This window comes from Gymnodraco acuticeps, unplaced genomic scaffold (genome assembly GCF_902827175.1).
Source record: "Gymnodraco acuticeps unplaced genomic scaffold, fGymAcu1.1, whole genome shotgun sequence".
NCBI lineage: Eukaryota > Metazoa > Chordata > Actinopteri > Perciformes > Bathydraconidae > Gymnodraco > Gymnodraco acuticeps.
This window is the reverse complement of record NW_022990054.1, coordinates 1,837,915-1,854,195: the sequence shown is the minus strand read 5'-3', so window position 1 is coordinate 1,854,195 and position 16,281 is coordinate 1,837,915. Positions and strand designations below refer to the sequence as shown.

Below are 16,281 nucleotides of genomic sequence, written 5' to 3'. Positions count from 1 at the left end.
TGCAGGACAAAACAAGCCAATATCAGGACAGAGCATCTGGCTTACTTGCGCATACATTCTAGGCGGGGGGGGTGCTACAACTGGGCCCACTCGGTCTCAATCTAGGGGGTGCTCGAGCAAAACACCTAGAGCTTTTAAAAGAGTTTGCTGGGTTTGAATAGAAGGTTGTGGAATGACAAGTGCGTTTATATGGCGTTTCACGTAACGGGGTTAGTCCAGTTCGGTGGGTCGTTGGGTGAACGACATGTGCTCCTCATATGTATATGAGGCGAGTGACCGCCCTTCCTTTGACAGTATGTTAAAGAGGCTGAGCTAACACTTGTTGACAGCTTCTCTCAGTCAAGGAAACCAAAACAAGGGCAAGTCGGAGGCAAGGCGAGTCTGTTGTGACGCTGGGCAATATAAAATGACATTTGTTTCCATTGACTGGCCCAACAATGACTGAATGTTTATTGCAAAACAAACAAGGCTTTCCTCCTTGTAATGAAGCACTTGCAGTGTATCTTAATCACAACTAATGAACTCCCTCTTTTCCCCTTTTTTTCGCCTGCACGCCACAATAGGAAGTCCCAAGGAAGCAGCATGGGACCATCAGGTATTCCAAATTCGAGGTGTGGCAGAGGAAGGCGGCCCAGCGGCTCCGGAGGGGCGTCCCCGCCATCCTGAGGGCCAAAAAAGTCTCGGAGGCAGGCTGAGAAGATCAAGGCCGAGGAGCAGGCAGTCTTCCACAGGTCCCTGATCAGCCTGCCCAGCAAACTGCCGCCTGTCTTGCTCGCCACGGAGAACTATGTCAACCACAAATGAGCCCGCTGCCAGCCCTTTGCACAGGCAAGAGTTTCGAGGAAGAAAAAAAGACTAGGGGATTATAGCTTTGTCTCTGACGTCATTTCTGTGGCAGTCCTCTTTGACCTCCCCTGCCCTGTCCGAGCCCACCAATCCCTCCCCCTGCTCTCATCCACTACTTCTTGACCCCTGGCCCCTTTTCAAATGCCCCCCCCCCCACCCAACCCAACCCCAACCCAACCCCAACCCCAACCCCAAACCACAACCACAACCACCTACCCTCCTCCGGCACACAAACATGCCTTCACATTCTTCCTGTCTGAACTCTTTCGCTCCCTCTCTCTTTCAGTCACTGACACAAAAAGGCACAAACAAAAACGATGAACAAAAGTTAACAATTCGGCTGAATGCAATTCAGGTGGATCCTTAAGCAAGAGAGAAAAGGGAAGGGAGAACAGAGAGAGAAAGAGATCTGTGGTTTGCAAGTGTCAAGAGGACACCCAGCGGAATGTTTTTTGTCTTTGTGGAAGACAACTGAAGTGAAGAGCAGCTTGCATGAAAGAATCCATTCCACATCATTTTTCTTGAGGCAAAAAGAAAATCTCTGTTAGTTCTTTTTCTTATTAGTTTGCACCTCTACCTATAAAGGGACTTCCACACTGTAAGGAATTATTTTGTAAAAATTAGATTCCTGCTCCAGCACCTTTTGATCACAAACAAAAAGCAGAAAAGAGTCTGCAAAATTGCACATTGCCACGGATTACGTCAAAGTAAAAGAAAAAAATGGCACTATTTTTTTATGAACAATGAACGTGTAGCTTAAAAAAATGACATGGTGCTAACTTTGGGAATGGACTCAAAGAAGAAGTTGAAAAGCACGTTTTTTTTTCTTTGAATGAATATTAAAACTTTCCGTTTTAAGGAAAGTGTGACTTTTGAAAAAAGGAAGATAAAGGATATGGTGGAGCTCCTGGCAGTGGCAATGTCAAGGGGGGAAGTGTCACTGAGAAAATAAATGGGCTGTATCGGCATCTAGGCTCACAGCGAGTGCCGCGGCCGCTCATCACTAGCTTGCCAGCGTAAGCGGCAAGGGGGACCTGAAACCCAGTCCCTGTTCTTCCTGTCCCTGGCAGACACAGGGAGCAGTGGGGGACATATGGGACACCGTGGACCGCCTGGATTTGGACAGTACTACAGTTCTGGGACAGAACTTCCTGTTTGCCATGGTTTTGCAGACTGCTCTCGCAGGAAGTAACTTGGAATGGACAAAGAACAAGTGGGATAATGATGATTATATTTGATTGTGTCTTTTATCTGTTTTCTTTTCATATCAATGTTTCAATGAACAAAAAAAGGAAAACCCCGTCAGTTTCTGTACCGTGACATTCCTGTTTTTCCAAGTTAGGCTTTTCTTTTGTTTCCATGGTTATGTTATAATGTTATTTTACAGTTCTAAAGAAAGGCACAACATTTCAATTCAAAGGGAAAAAAACAGCAATAATGTCAACTAACATTTTATTTTTATTGTATATCAGTAGTATTCACATGCTTTTGCCTGAAAAACAATACTTGAACATATATATCTATATGTGTATATATACAATCTATATATCTATATTTATTTATATATATATACATACATATATATAGATAGATATATATAGATATATAATTAGTTTCCAGGGACGTTGTGTTATTTTCCTTTAGTCTGAGCTGTATCTTGCGTAATGAGCCGCCAAGCTTTTTTGTTTGTTTGTTGAAATACAAATAAGGGCACTGTATAAAGGCATTATTTATTTTGTTATAAAATATATTTGAAAATTGGTCCAAATAATATACGTAGCACTGATGCTCAACTGACGGATTTATTTTGTATGATCTCTGTTTTCCAATTGGAGTTGTAAGGCTTTTTTGTAGATTGCTTTGTACCAAAAATAATGTCTTTTTTTTCCTTTTCCGTTTGCCATAGTTACTTTAAATTAATATTTTAACAGCAGCATAGCCTGGATTGCTTAGGCGTGTTATGTCATAGGAATAGGCACATACTCTGAATACATTGATCTGCATGGATTTCCAGAAGCCTGTCAGGGTTTAATCTGTGAAAAAGAAAGCATAAATGAATGACTTTTTATTATTGGAAAAATAACTGTTCAACATTGATTGTACTCAAACCCACTATGTTTTGAAGCCACTTTAGTATTGATGGCGTGAGAAATGATCAGTCCTTCATTAAATCATGTCTTTGTAATTGTACATGGTGTCCTATGATCTTCTAAAGAGCATCTTGCCTACGTGCCAGTGCCACTGATTTTTTTCGCGTGTTGGTTTGGGTCACGAGGCTGTAGCTGTCCGGTCAGTTGTAGATTTTAGTGGTTAGCTTACACGTGACTTACACGAGTCATTGTGTTGATGCCTTATTGGAGGTAATGATGTTGCTATGATGCTAGTAGTCATCAAAGGTCACCCAAAGGTCATTGTCTATTAAGGAGAGAGCATACCACCGCTTTAAACCTCACTGTCTGTCTGTCTGTCTTCTTTCTTCTCTGTTTGTAAAAGACAATGAACTGATCCGTACGCATCAACAGTATGTATTGCATGGCGAGGGGGAGCAGGGTGGTTTAGCCTGCCATTTACCCCTCCACAATAATCCAATAACCCATCCATTATGCATTTGATGAGGGACTATCACAAACTGAACCATTTCTGAAGCACTCAGGAAAAAAAACTAAACAGTCTATGTTTCTCCGAGGGAGAAGTGCAGTAGTTTCCGAGTGTCAGTGGTAATCGTGTTGTGGAAGGGCAGCTGAGGTTGTTTCCCTTACCTGGCCACAATGATTTAGCTCTTTGTGAAAAAACCACTGAAGCCCATGTCAGAAAACAAAGTCATTCTGTGGCACAATATAGTTCTCCTCCGCTATTGTGTCGTGCATCATGATGAAGAGTCAAGCCAATACTTTAAATCTTCTTCTGTCAGAGAGATCTGAACTATCAAGGCTGCGTCCTGTCTCTAATTAATTCTACTTCAGTTGTGCAACAAAGCAGGCAGTGCAATTATTATTATTATTAAATTGTTATTATTGATAAAAATTATTATATTTTCTATTTTATTTCATATTTTCCTGCTAGGACTGCATCCATTCACTATTGTAATGTTCAAACAGGCTACTCTAGTGTTCTTTTCAATGGCGTGAAGACAACCACTTCTTTTAGCTGAATATGAAGAGATACCTTGCCGAGCAATGGCAACTTTTTTCTGTGTCAGTAGCTCATTCAGCCTGTGTGTATTTATTGATTTAACCCTCTGCACGCTAGAACGTCCGAAATGCACAATTCATGTACTTTCATTTTTAAATATCAATAAAAAAACATTTTATCAAACATACAATGTCTAAAATAATTACTGCTTTGTTTGGTTACTTGCTGGTCTTTGACATATTCTTTACACTTCTCGTTTGTTGAGCTTGAGAGCGATTTCTGAAGTATTTTTATATCAATTAAACTACATGTACCCTGTAAATGATTGATTAGATCTTAAGGCCTTGGGGAGAACCTCCAGCTGCTTTTAGCACCCTCTCTTTACTCTCTCCCACCCTCACTCTTTCCCATATTTTTTTCTCTCCATCTCTGATTGAGTCCACGTCTGTGCGTCTGCTCCTGCTCGGTGATAGGGGAAAAGTGTGCCAAAGTGGTAAATCAGCATTCACAGAGTGGCAAACAGGCCCACCACAATTCCTCAGTCCTTCCTCTGCTGCATGCCACACTTAACCTGACCTGTTCTCACTGCCTCATACACACCCATCCGTACATCCATCCCACCATCCTCCAGCGGCTTGCTAACTAATGGAGCAAAATGCACTTCAGTGGCTAAGTTTAGTAACCGACATGTCTCAAATTATCACATGCGTATTCTGAAAATGGAACGACCTTTCATTGTTGACATGCATGCGCATAGCCACTCATGTGATGTCTGTTACTGGGCAGATTTACAATGCAAGAGCTTTGTTCCCAGAATGGAACAGTTTTTCAGGCACTGGGTTTAACGTGGTGCAGCCGAGTTGCTACTGTAGCTCTATGTTCTGTTTTAGGTTGGCGTCAAAAGAGCAGCAATCTCCTTTTCTCTGGAGTTAGTGTAACGTTCTGCATTGCAATGATGAGATGCACATGTGTTGCTTCTGGGAATGTAGAAAAGCTGGTCGGCTATCATAGTAAAGCAGCTTGTGTTCATAAATAGCTCAATTAAATCACCATTGCCTGTCTCATGAAACCTTATGGCCGTGCTAAGAAGTTGAAGAAGAGGGAAAACACTCAGCAGGAAGTGGATGCTGTTGGAATTGTTTATTTCTGAAGGATGGCTAGAGGCTGCACAAGTTCTCACAAATTGATGGACATACTGATCATGCATGCACATTTTCAGCTAGTGAATTCTTCACAATGACTCCATTCCCTTTATTGATAAATGCATTATTAGCGTAGCATTCCTTTTTAGTGTCACTCCCAATAAAAAAGCCTTCTCTCAATTACTTTTCTTACCTACTGACATATGTGTGTGTGTGTGTTCTCTAACAGCTTCTCTGGGAATCAGCCTGTTCCCTGCAGGTGTTTATGTTTGACTCTCTATAGAGCTTGGTAATGAGATCAGGGACACTCTAGTCCTCAGGGCTCGTCACGTCACCTCTAAGTCTGACGGGTCTCGGTCTGGCACCACATAAGGCAAACAAAACAAGCCAAACCGGCCCACAGTGCGCCAAGACTTATACTTGTTTTCCCTGATTGTTGGGTTTGAAAGTTTGATCTGATGCCACATTGGCATGGCATTGAAAACAAAAAAAAAGAGGAGATGTCAATGTAGTTAGACATGTATTGTCTGGCTTAGAGTGAATAATGACTGATACACAAAACCTTAACAGAACTGGAAAAGTATTTCTTCTTGTGTCCAAGCCAAGGTATGCATGTATTTTGGCTAGGTGCATTTTATCTTAATATCAGATTTCAATTTACAACTGCTTCTAAATTTGTAACCTAGGCATAACATCCCTTGTCCTAAATAAGAAAACAATAGAAAGCGCACAGAAAAGACAACTCGACCGAAACTGGTGGAGCCAAATAAACCATGAACCAAACCCACGCATCCATCCCCATAAGAGAGGCCTCCTGAACTGTGGAGCAGAGTAGATGTGGGTGGCACAACTCTCCCAGGCCTGACATTGGAAACTGCCAAAGAGCACACTAGAGTTAGTTGTGGTTGGCCGGATGCACGGGATGCATGTAAGGCCAGGCCAACTATTGAGGCACAGGGTTTGGCAAGCCCAGACCATCACAGCCCAGCGTGGCCACACAGGCCAATTAAGACAGGCCTTCTCCTCTCCTTTCTTCTCCTCCCCTCCTCTGTGTCTCTCTCATCTCTTCCTCTCTCTTTATCTCTCACTTTCTCTCTTGTACTCTCTCTCTCTTTCTACCAATCCTCACAAAGCGTGCTCACACATTCCTCTTTTCCCACTTTGCCTCTCTAATTGCTGCGGACTGAAAAGAGGGATGGAGAGAGGGGAATGAGATTGAGAGAAAGAGACAGAGAGAGGGAGAATCAGAGGGAAAGGGGGTCATACCACAGAACTTCTAAGGCCGGGACAAACTGTACTGGCCCCCTGGAATAGTCTAAAATCCTTGTGTGCACTGTGACCATCCACTGCTCTATCTGTCTTTCTCCCTATCCCTCTCTCATTAATCTGAAATGTAAGCTTATTCCTCAAAAGAGCTTTATTTCATAATATTAAATATAATCCAGTCCTCGCATGGGCTCCGAGGTGGTTACGGCAAAGCCAGAGTATAAAGAGGCGATTGTGTTTCTTCAGCGCCCCACAAAACTATCTAATTGTTGATTCCTAATCAACCAGGAGCAGCAAGGAGGCTTTCCTAATTATGTAACCGTAGGTTCTGACACATTAACAATGAAGTGGAAGTTTTAGTGGATTTTGCACAAAGTAAAACTGCATGAGGAGAAGAGAAGAGGGTCCGGGATATCAGAGTTCCTCGGAGTCTATGTTTATATTTGTTGTTTACATGGCTTTAGTCATAGTCGTAATCATTTTGGTATCAGTTTACAATGTCTAAAATACAAGATCCAACTTTAGGGCAGTGAGGATGAGCGAAACACTTTAAGAACTGCAAAAACAGTCTTTGGTCTATGTCTGATTGTCATGACACAAAGTCACCATCACAGGGGTGCCCATTTGGGCACCAGCAAATCCCCTTGAACTAAGTGTCCCGGGGCTCCATCTCTGACCTTGTCAACTGGCAGCCCCTCATCCCACAACTCAGACAGGGAAGAGTCAGCCCTCTGGTTCTCAGCCCTTCGAACCAGACGGTGGGAGCTCAGGCAGTGGAACTACACGTTCAGAAAGCACCCAACGTGCCTTACCCCATGACTCAGGAGCACACTCTTTTCGGCTTTGTGCACGGATAACAGCACAGGCCAAAAAACATCCTGGCAAAACCAGCTAACTCTTCTCCAACACCTCAGACCCCGAAGGATTGGAAACAACAGAGGGCAACGGAAAACCAGCCCACACTCGACCACCGGCCATATCATTACCCAGAATCATACAGACAGCCTCAGCTTGTAACTCAGGGCGCACCCCAACAGAAACAAGAAACCGAACCAGCTCACAGTCCAGCTCCATAAGATGACGTGGCACACAAATCCAACCCATCTCCATCCCTCTCATCTGCAAGTAATCACCCTTTGCAGCAACACAGAGCCCAAGAAAAATGAGTGCTTAGCAGGGGCGGATCTAGACAAATATTCATGGGGTGGTAAGAGGGTGGCAGGAGATTTTGAGGGGTGGCATCCCCTGACAGAAGTATATGCTGATTTAAATCGCAATCATATCAATCAATTAGGGGTGTAACGGTACACGTACCAGTACTGAAATTATTCGGTACGGGCCCTTCGGTTCGGTACACGTGTGTACCGAACGAATATAGCGTTAAACGTAAAAAATTGAGAACATGAACAACTTTCTGGAAGTAATCTCAGGTATATATCATAGAGCGACCAAGTCATTTCATTGGACGAGAGGCATACTATGAGAGCTGGTCAGAGGGATGCGTTCAAATGTAGTCAGTAATTTGAGGAACTGTCGAAATGGCGAACGCAGATAAAGTCGAGCTGAAAATCCTCCAGCATCATTGAAGTCTCCGGTTTGGGAACATTTTGGTTTCGCAGTTACGTACAAGGATAACAGACAAAGACAGGTGGACCGAACCAAAGCTGTTTGTCGGCATTGTTCAACTAACATTGGTTACGCAGCTGGCAATACATCACACTCATTTGAAAAGGCATCACCCGAATGTGAATATCACCGGTACCAAAAGAAAAAAGACTGAAGTGCAAACCCAACTCCCACTAGCATGTAAGCCTCCACCACTCGCAGAAAGTTCAGACCGAGCCAAAGCTATTACAAACGCCAAATATCCTTATGTTGCCATGTTAGCAAAGCGCTACCTGGCTGTATCTGCTGCCACTGTCCCTAGAGAGGGTGTTCTCCACAGCAGGAGACATTGTTAGTGCCAGCAGATCTGCCATTTCAGCAAGCAATGTGGACAAGATCATCTTTCTTTAAACAACATGAAAATACAATGACAAGCAAGTCCTAATGTCAAGCTGGCTGCTTAGGTACTAGTTCAGTTCAAATACAGATTATTTCAGTTCATCGAAATGCTGTACCTTAATGTTTATTTTACTATATTTTGTATTTATTTGAATCCATTAGTCACAGTTTAACACTAATTAAAAAATTGTTTTTAATGTTTTGTGATAATTTTTTTCTGCTTTACCGAAAACGTAACGAACCGAACCGAACCGAACCGTGACCTAAAAAACCGAGGTACGTACCGAACCGAAATGTTTGTGATACGTTACACCCCTACAATCAATGTTAACTTGGAAAGCCACAATATTAATATTTTAACTCAATCACATAGGTGATATTATTGTGGCACATCAGTAAAGCCTTATAAGGTGGCAGACGTAATTTAATGAATTTTAACTGAACAATAACTGAATGAGTTTGTTTCACTCTTAGACCAGCAGGGGTACCAAATCTATGCAGACTGCTGCAATAAGTACATTAATTAACTGTCTCATCGATGTTTGTCTGAATGAATATGATACTATTAACAATCATATTGTTCCTATCAGCTGTTAGGAACAAATTAAAATCTATTATTATTATAATATAATATATAATAATAATAATAATAGATTTAATTTGTTAGCGTTTTTACAGATATAGTGAAGAACTGTTATGATTCACATATTCATTTATCATTGAATAAACTATATTTTTTGGAGGAGTTAATGATGAATGTTCATCAAAATGCTTGCTCACCCTCCTTCAAATTTGAAAAACAAGTAATTATATCATTATTGATATACAGTTACAACCTTGACTTTACATCAGAAAGAACAAACATTAAAGAAGTGACTAACTGCATCAGTTAGGGTTAAAAAACGTGTATTCAGCTAAAACATAAACATCGCTGCAGTTATTATCCAGTGGAAGGTCCTTACCTACTGGCCTAGTTAAATCAAAGTGGTTACTTTCTGTTGGCTGGGCAGTGTAGTTTTACACACCGTCTTATTTTACTTTCTCAGGACTTAAAACAGTTTTTTGGGGGCAGACCCCCTCAAAGAAAAAATATATACACGCATACAAGGTCATCATCTTAACAGTTTGTTATTCTCATCGAGTCATCCGTGAGCAGAGCATCAAGTTGGCATGTCTATTACAGCTGAATGCGGCGATTACTATTTTGTTCAGCAAAACGCCTCACAAACTTATTAAGATCAACAGCTGTAGTGCGTTTTGATTCAATGCTGAGTACAGCCAAACTTGACATTCTCTTCTCTGTCATTGTAGACCGCAACTACCTCATTCCTTCAGTACTTTTGTCCGAAAGGCTTCTCGTTTTGCGCCGTCCCCCCGTTCAAGTGAATTCGCCACCAATCATATTTCCACTCTCGCGCCAGGACCGGGGGAGGGGTTACATGACGTGCATATTGTGCTGCATTCACTTGCACTCGGACATTAGAGACTTTCTCTCATAAATGTCCGATGAGCCACAACTTTTCTTTCAAAACAAAGATGCCAACTGGGGTGGCAGCTGGGGTGGCAAGGCTATTGTTTAGGGTGGTAGTTGACACCCCATGCCACCCTGGTAGATCCGCCCCTGGTGCTTAGCACCTGTGTCACGGAGTAGCTTTATCGGAAACCGTTTGTAATGGCCCACCAATGACACAATGGCGTCAGCTATAAAAGGTTCAAAACCAGAATCCTCATCTGGGTACACACAACCAGTCTTACCTAACATTTCACATGAGCCACTAGAGGTAAGAGCAACAGTCTACTCTAAAACTGTAGAACAAAGCTGGGGGCATGTAGGACAGATTGGGCCTACCTTTTGGACAAGGCAGTAATTGCACACCATAGTACACTCATTACGTGAGTGACCAGGCTTTGCAAATGTATTGCCACTACGTGGATTCGCATCACTGCTAGCGTTCTAATCCCAACCCAGTCTCATGGCATTTCGTGTTCACCAACACAATTTTTAATCTATTGATTCGTGTTCACCAACACGATTTCCCCCTTTTTTTCGTGTTGCACAGCACGATTTTAAAAGCAATGTATTTCTACTGGTAATGTGTTTCGTGCCTGCAGCACGTATTTTTCTCCGGTCGGGTCGTGGAAGACCGGAAGCTGTGTGGTTCATAAAAACATGTTCTTACTCAATATCAAGCCACAATTATTGCTTTTATTTTAAATCGTATAATTTCGGACTTTTGTTGCCGTCTGTGAGGAAAATAAATGGGGCTCAGAGCCTCAGAATACTGAAATCTGTATTTTTTAAATCTTTTTTTCCTTCTAATTTGTTATTATTTTCAAAATAACACACTGTTATTTACTCACCAATAACACACAATTATCCATGCTTCTATTTATTGGTTTAATTCCATAATCTCGTTTTTTTTTGGCGTCCGTCAGGAACTGAATTTCAAATAAAAATAAACCGGAAACAGACGTAGCCATTTCCAGCGATTACCCAAGATCCTCAGCTATGGTTTAAGCTCGCTGATTGGATGTTTTAGCCGCAATGCATGCAGGGATTTGGTGTTTATATGATATGAAATCCGGAAAACATTGTAAAAGAATAAAATAATACTTAATTCCGAGTGCTCTCGCTTTTCTCTTTGAAGGTCATCACATAACGGCACTGTAATACACGGTTCGGCTGCATTACATATTACAGATCTGCCGTAGTTCTTTATTTATAGAGCCCTGATGAGAAGACCTTTGGAAAAACTGAAGAAATTCCGCCGAAACTGAATACTTGACGTGGATCATCACTATGTCTCCTTGCAGTATCAACGCTAATTCGGCTGACTTTTATATTTGATCTAATTACATTACATTACATGTCACTTGTTAGACGCTTTTATCCAAAGCGACACAACGACATGCTGATTGCAGTGGGGTTTGAACCTGTGACCTCCTGATCCGAATACCAACTCACAACCCACTGCACCACACGCCCCCCCCCCCCCAATAATTCATAGATAGGTTATATTTACACCATAACGGTGCACAGCTGATATAAAAGGACTTGTAGTTTTTAAAGATATTACTGATTTTCTTTGAATATCAGAATGTAAATACTGAGTCTGAAATAGTATAGCAATATGCTGTAAAATTATGTTAAAGCATGAATACAACTACACATCTTCAACATACATAAGTGTCCAACACTAATAATAAAAAGTTATTATGGCTGTGTGTACCTTGTGTGCACCGCCTAGTGGTTAAAGCACGTTATTGAATTATTGTTTTTATGTGTTATATTTGATTAAAAAAAGACATACTACATACTTTCACAGGGGGAAAGTAGAAAGTCTGTGATAGAAATATAGAATATAAAAAATCAAGAAGATACTATAAGTCATCTCTACAATAAAACAGTTTAGTGCAGGATGTACAAAGATATTAATAGGAGGATGTGCAAAACAGAAAAACGAATTAACCTTTATTTAAACATTAAATAATACTTTAGATTAAGGTCTTCTTTTAAATAAGAAAACAACTTTGGGGGTATCTATCTACAGATAAATATTAAGCCTGACAAAGTACTTAACGTCTAATATATTGCTTTCCTGCAATGTTAACTATGTTGAAGCACTTATTTTAACTGATATTATACATATGAATTATACTCTTATGTATGTAGATACTAGTATAAGAAATGTGCAGAATATGACAGTTTAATGGTGGAGGTACACACATATTGATAGATGTCTTGTAATGCGCTGTTGAGGAACCTGTGACCCAAGATTTTCATTCATTGCATACACTGTAGTTGTGATATGTCAATAAACCTTTGAAAATCTTGAAATCTTGAAAGGGATGTGCAAAATAGCCATAATATACAGTCTTTAATTAACTATTAGTAGAGAATAACGAGTAATGAATATACTTTATTACTCGTTTCCATTCATGTCAATTGCAGATAAATGTTTAGTCTTCTCAAGCACCAACTATCAAATATCTCTCCTGATTGTTGGCACTTGACAATCACCTCCCCTGAATTTTACTCAGGTGTAACTAAAGTCTGATTTAAGGGTTGTTTATATTTCACATCATTAATCAGAATCTGCAAAGTAACTCAAATAAGTGTAGAAGAGTAAAAATACCAGGTTAACCTCTGAATGTTAGTGGAGTAGAATTACAAAGTAACAATGAGCTGTCATGTGGGTATTAATGCTGCATCCGCATTATGGACACAAGCGATTTTCACCCATTTATTAATTATATGTTCTACATTTGATAACACCAATGTGTTTAATACTGGCAACTTCTAATTGTAGGAAAAACGAAAACGTTCAGTAGAGACGTCCCATAGAACATTTTGTGAAACACAATAGCCAGCATGTGTAGTTCTGGGGGGGGCGTTCGATTCCAGTTTTGGATAGTCTGGCGTGGTTTCGTTCCATTTCAAACAGCTGTTTGACGCTCGGCATAAACTTGGCACACTGCCACTCCAACATCCAATCCCAGAGCTTGAAGATTAATCACGGGGACTGTAGTCCTAAACGATAGCTGGGGATTATGGGTAGTGTAATGTCTTCGGCCATCCTAAACTCCTAGAGGCCTACGTCTGTTTCCGGTTATTTTTATTTTGAAATTCAGTTCCTGACGGACGCCAAAAAAGCCCGAGATTATGGAATTAAACCAATAAATAAAAGCAAGGATAATTGTGTGTTATTGGTGAGTAAATAACAGTGTGTTATTTTGAAAAGAATAACAAATTAGAAGGAAAAAAGATTTAAAAAAAGCCCCATTTATTTTCCTCACAGACGGCCAACAAAAGTCAGAAATTATACGATTTAAAATAAAAGCAATAATTGTGGCTTGATATGAGTAAGAACATGTTTTTATGAACCACACAGCTTCCGGTCTTCCACGACCCCGACCGGAGAAAAAGACGTGCTGCAGGCACGAAACACATTACCAGTAGAAATACATTGCTTTTAAAATCGTGCTGTGCAAAACCAAAGTCTGTCTGTTAAGGCAGTGAGGAGTGAGAGGGGAGACTAGAGCCTCTGCAGGAGCTGAAGTAGTAGCACATTGGGCCCAGGTAAGCTAAGTTTAATCTAATGAGTGACCTGCAGATGAGAGGCAGGTGAGAGGCAGACACACAATGTCACCCACAGGGGCATCACACTGATCCTCACCTAGAAAGTGAGAGAGATCCATTCTTTCCTCTCACACATTAACTATGGAGTGCTTTGATGCTATTGGTAAATGTTTGCAATAATGTAGGCTTTTGGTGTCTTGGCCAACCCATCATTGAAAGGGAGAATGTGAGAAAAAGCAAAGCAATGTGGATGTGACAATAGACTGAATTCTTAAGAACATGGGAAAATTAAACCATACAAAATCACAACAAAGGGGGAAGTGGTTTCCAGTGTGGTCACTGGGTCATTGCATGACATTTTCCTCTTACTGGAAAACAAGGGGATCACAGCTTTACACTGAGACATACTCTGTGTGTGGTGCAGAGACCGCCTGGGCTATACTTATTCACAGGGGTCAAATGTTACACTCTGTGGCCGCTTTAAAATAAAACTATTCCTATTTTCCGACTAAAGAAAGACATCAGCCAACACCAATACATTTCCAACACAGCTTATCTTTATCACTTTCTGCTTTTGTGAAATATTCATGCATTAGTTAAAGGCTAAATCTATCTGAAGGTGTTGCAGGAAGAGTGAAGTGGGTGGCAGTAAATGTTTAAAAGCAGAACGCTGCACTTAATTAACCAAGGAGGTCAGCATCTTGTAACGTTTAAGTTTCTGAGTTTCTCACTTTAACATTATCCAGGTGTGTCCTTACTTCACTCTATCAGGGCATTCATCATTGTTGCACGTCAATGTCACTATGTGAAGGTCACTGGGGCACGACCTTGGACACACGCACACACACACACACACACACGCACACGCACGCACACACACACACACGCCACACTCACACACACACACACACACACACGCACACACACACACACGCACACACACACGCACACACACACCACACACACACACACACACACACACACACACACACACACACACACACACACACACACACAACACACACACACACACACACACACACACACACACACACCAACACACAGGCAATGTTTTTCTGGTAGGATCCATTAGGCACATTATAGGTAAGACAGTGAAGGGTACAAAACGGTGGCAAGGAAACAAATCACACTTTGTTGTAAATACAAAACTTAAAAAATAATTTAAATCTGTAAAAGCAAAGGCAGACAATCAGGGATGCAGGCACTTGTTGTGGTGGTAAAGCAGGCTGCACAATAACCAGGGACACTCCCCTCTATGTTTGAACAACATATAATTACAGATCAGGATAGGAGAGCCCATTCTGAGGGGAAAATAGCAATCTCTCTTAATTACAAGGCAGACCATGATCCATACCTATCCGTCACTTCAAATAACTCTGTTGGATGACTCTCTGTTGGAGTAGCTGGTAATATTATTTCTGTTCAGGTAGAGATAAACAACACAAGCAGCACTGAAAGGGCCATCTTCTAAACTCAAATATATGGACTGACAACAGCTGGAGAAATCATATTCACAACAAGATTTGTAGTTTTTCAAGTTACTAAATCTAAACGGCAAAGACTTTTCACACTTGATTTACTAAAAAGGATAGTAAACAACGACATGGGAGTTGCGGACTTTGCTAACTTCTGCAGGTTTTTCCATTTTCTTACACGGATCCCTGTGGATGTTATTACATGCTTTTGAATGACAAGTGTTGAGTTGGACCTTTGTGCAACAGTTGAGCGTCTGCCAGCATTTGTATGTCCAACTGTCATGCTCACACACACACACACACACACACACACACACACACACACACACACACACACACACACACACACACACACACACACACACACACACACACACACACACACACACACACCACACACACACACACACACACACACACACACACACACACAACACACACACACACACACACACACACACACACACAGGCTCCAGTCTTTATTAGTCTCCAGTGTCAGCATACAGCTATGTTCGAGGTTTCTCTCCCTGGCCAGATGAGCATTCTAGTTATCTCCACCACATAAACAAGATAAGCTCCATTTCTCCGTGCCTTGCCAGGGTCCAGGGGTTACCGAGTTCTTTCCTTTTATCGCTCTCTTTCTCTTCCTCTTCTTGACCCTTTTCCTCTTTGTTTTTCTGCAACTCCTGTCCTTCTGTGCAAAGATTTCTGCAGGATTCAGGAACTGGCAGACTGCGCATCATCCGGTCCTACATTAATACACTTCCCCTAGACGCTGCAATGTGAACAAATTACATAATTACCGTTTGCTTACATTTTCAAAACAACTACTTTGTCTAAGAATGGCAGACATTTCAGATATTGTCAAAGCCCATGCAGACACGTACGCACACACTCAGACAAAAACACGACAGAAGAGCGCAAATATTTGTGAAGAAATTGCTCGAAAAGGACATTGCAACTGTGCCATTTGGCTGCAACAAACCATTGTGATACCTGCCATGGAATCTGGCAGCAGTTGTTTGTGTCTGCTGTGCCATCCTTCAGCCCAAGACTGTCAATTTCACTCTCATGCTTCAGTAATGCGGATGGGAACTTATCCAGAAATGCCACAACTCAAAGACTATGTATATATATATATATATATATATGTGTGTGTGTGTGTTGTGTGTGTTCTTAAATGTAATGGCAGTGCCACCACCAGTCTGGTACACAAGTGATGACAAAGGTTTCACTGTGAAAACCCACGCGTATACTCACAGGTACACAAACATAAACAAACAGTCATGTAAAAACAAACTTACATCGAAAGCAC

General features: G+C 41.3%; 1 protein-coding gene across 1 annotated transcript in view; it reads left to right on the top strand.

The window, feature by feature from the left end:
• The window catches only part of igf2b (insulin-like growth factor 2b), an 8,672-nt gene extending 4,507 nt beyond the window's left edge, over positions 1-4,165 (top strand). The window contains 2 exon segments of the mRNA XM_034215907.1: positions 564-671; positions 673-4,165. Coding sequence (XP_034071798.1) covers positions 564-671; positions 673-804 — 240 coding nt within the window. The 3' untranslated portion in view covers positions 805-4,165.
• The last annotated feature ends 12,116 nt before the right edge of the window (positions 4,166-16,281 follow it).